Consider the following 3,047-nt stretch of genomic DNA (forward strand, 5'->3'; position numbering starts at 1 on the left):
CCTCGGTTGCTGAGTGGAGCCTCTAGCTTCACACGTGGGCTCTGCCATACCAATGCCCCAGGCACAGACAGACTGCAACCACTGGACATGGTGTCCAAACCATGCAGTATTACCTGCTGTTTTGTTGTTTCGGGTTTTGTTTGTTTGTAATTTATGCATGCTGATATACCTATTGCCATTATTTCCATTCAGATCACTACAGGCATTAACTGGAACCAGTGAGCCCTAACCAGGGCTTTGATCTGCTATTCTTTTTGTACAGAAGCGTTTCTGTAGCAAAATCCCTCACAACCACTATGGTGCAAACTGGCAGATGACAGCAGGGAGAACTCTGAAGAATATTTATATGAATCTGAACTGGAACCAAGACAAAGACAGGTATTCCACCATGCTGAGTTTAATACATTGCCTTTCACCTATTAAATTAAGCAAGGGCAAGGCATTTTCCCATACTCATAGAAGTGGTATTAAATTATGCATTCAGAACTAATTATCTGATATGCTGTTTAAACCTTGTCATTATCCACGTCGAATAAGGAGAATGCAAAATGTAGCTCCCGGGCGAACAAGACAGACGGAGGGCGAGCCTGCAAGCCGTGCCTCTTATGCAGGACTCCAACACTGGAGTAGCCAGCTGCCTACCCACAGCACAGGACGGGACAGGTACAGCGTGTCCACAGGTGTGGGCACCCGTCCCGCCACCCCCAGGCTCTCAGCACCCCATTGGACACCCATGTCTCCTCTCATCGTCCGCTAAAGGCTGGTACAGCCACAGGGAGCTTTAACCAAGGGTGCAGGCAAGGAGAAAAAGGGTCAGCTCCTACCACACATGCAGCTTTTTCTGCAGATCCACACCTGCAAAAAACATCGCTGCTTTTGTTTCACACGGCAGTGCCAAGTCGGACTGGTCCTCCACATCCCATTGCTGTTTTTTTATAGTCAAGGCCAGAAGTCTTGAGAAAACAGCGATTCTTTTGTAACCTGGAAAAATTTGTCAAGAGAAACAATGGTTAAATCAGGCTTCCTCTATATTTAACAACCAGCAACTGGTAAGGTACGAAGTGAAAAGAAACACTGGAAAGCCTCCATGACGGGGTGGGGATGTGGAAGTGTGGGGCACCCCCTTGCAGAACTGGGGAATCCCCATTCCCAATTCCTGTCGCTGCCAGCCGCTCCCATCCCAAGCCTTCCCCGGCCACCTCGCTGCCAGTGCCACTCCCCCAAAAAGCACCAAGTCGCAGGTCTTCCGCATAAGGGCAAGCTTGCATGTCCCGACAGCCTGGCCCAGCTTTCTGGCCCCAGCTTTCTCCCAGCATGTCCCCTCCGTGCAGCACAAGTGCTTCTCCAGCCACAGCCACCACAAAGGCCCTGAGGGCTCTTGTGTCCCCGCTGGGGGCTTCTTCTAAAGGCTTCCTGGAGGCTCACCCAACTGGAATGGCACCAGTGCTGTTTGCTGTGCTTACATGATTGCAAGGGATGGATGCTGTGTTAAAAATGCAGACAAGCTTTGGAATGAAAAAAATAAATGTTGTCCTTCAGGAGGATGGAAGTGAACTCCAGAACTCATTTCATCCAAGATAATCTGATAGTAATTAATAACTGTCCAAAAGGATGTTGTACCTCCAAAAAGATGCTTTTTTAAGTCATAAAATGCTTGAAAATGCCTGCTTCATTGTCACAATGAATATGCATTTTATTAATAATCTGACTGAACAGTGGGACACCAGAATTGTTTGTTCTATCATGGTTTATGTTGTGGGTCCAAATGGCTACAGACAATACGATTATAGATGGACTACATGGTGACAGGCACCTCATAGAGGTAAAACTGCCAAGCAGTAAAACTAGCTAAGTTGCATTAATCACTGACAAAGCATCCTGCTGCTAAATGCTGCACATTCATCTTTTCCTAAGCTTTTCACTTTGCAGCTTATTATAAACAGAGATTGGCTCCAGAACCTCAGTAAAGCCCCATACACGTAGCTACATTTTTCAAATTGTTGTTCCACAAATGTGCCTCTGTATTTACATTATGTACATTACAAACATTTTTAATTATTCTTCCATCCCAACAAGTGAGCTCACAATAATTTGGACAGTCGCTGTTTATCTGCACAGCAGGCAGGTGCTACTGTGCTAAGAAGAGGGAGCCACATTTAACTTTTAGTGCAAAAAGCTCTCCAGCCAGGCAGCCACTGAGAGCTTCCTGCTGCTCCCAGCCCCTCGCAGCAGGGAGCCCACCTGTGGAGCACAGTGCTGAAGGATGGCTCCTTCCCCCAATCCCTGTGGGATTATAGAAATACCTACAGAGGCCTAGAAGCCTTTTTACAGCTGTAAATTTGGCCAGACTGCACAAGCTGTACATTTCAGTGTATTGGAAAGCAGCATTTTTAAAGGCTGGTAGGATCCTTTGCTTATGTTAAAATGTTAGCTATCCTGTGGATCCACTGCAATTATCTTATGACTCACCTTCCAGCAGTGCTGTGAATTTTGAACAATTACATATTTTAAACAGGTAAGAAGATAAGAAACCTTTGCGTTTTTTTTTACAGAGCGCTCATCTCAACAAAGGTTTGGGATATTTCTTATTATCTTTCCTTGCCTCCCCATCCCATGGTTTGTACCACCCTCTTCCTTAGATCTTGCACACATTAGGAAATACTCACCAGCTAGCACTTAATTCTCTTTGTTCCTCTATTTATCCCACTCAACACTCATCTGCCTTCCCCACATCCAGTGGCCCAGTTACGTGGCCAGGCTCTCCCAGGTTTCCATGAAGTGACTGCAAATTCTCCTGTGGGTTTTTTTCACCTCCAGCTTTCAGAAAAGATTTCAGAGTTTTAGAGTGCCACCACAGCAAAAAGGTAGCTCAAAGAACCACAGGCAGGATACCAGCAGCTCACAGCCCAGCTCCCTGGGGCAGAGGCACGATGCATTCAACAGCTGCTCGTTAAAGAGGATGAAGACAACCTGAATGCTTTATATAGCACCTCACCTGCTCAGCTGGCTCCTCTTCAGTGCTCAGACTGCCCTTCTGTTCTGTGACT

The 3,047-nt window shown here is 46.4% G+C and overlaps 1 protein-coding gene across 6 annotated transcripts in view; it reads right to left on the reverse strand.

The window, feature by feature from the left end:
- PLCL1 (phospholipase C like 1 (inactive)) overlaps nucleotides 1-3,047 on the reverse strand; it is a 199,071-nt gene that overhangs the window by 80,348 nt on the left and 115,676 nt on the right. For 2 of the 6 annotated variants that reach the window (XM_080599892.1, XM_080599890.1), the window contains exon 1: nucleotides 2,667-2,934. The exons of 2 other annotated variants lie outside the window; for them this stretch is intronic. Coding sequence is in view for 1 of the 4 variants with exons in the window: in XM_080599886.1 (XP_080456012.1) it covers nucleotides 856-918 (63 nt within the window). In the remaining 3 variants the exon portion in view is untranslated. Of the gene's footprint in view, nucleotides 1-855; nucleotides 982-1,463; nucleotides 1,506-2,666; nucleotides 2,935-3,047 lie in introns of those variants that run through there. 2 more of the 6 variants (XM_080599886.1, XM_080599884.1) reach the window with 2 other exon arrangements.

The sequence above is a fragment of the Anser brachyrhynchus genome (genome assembly GCF_964034855.1).
Source record: "Anser brachyrhynchus genome assembly, chromosome: 7".
Taxonomy (NCBI): domain Eukaryota; kingdom Metazoa; phylum Chordata; class Aves; order Anseriformes; family Anatidae; genus Anser; species Anser brachyrhynchus.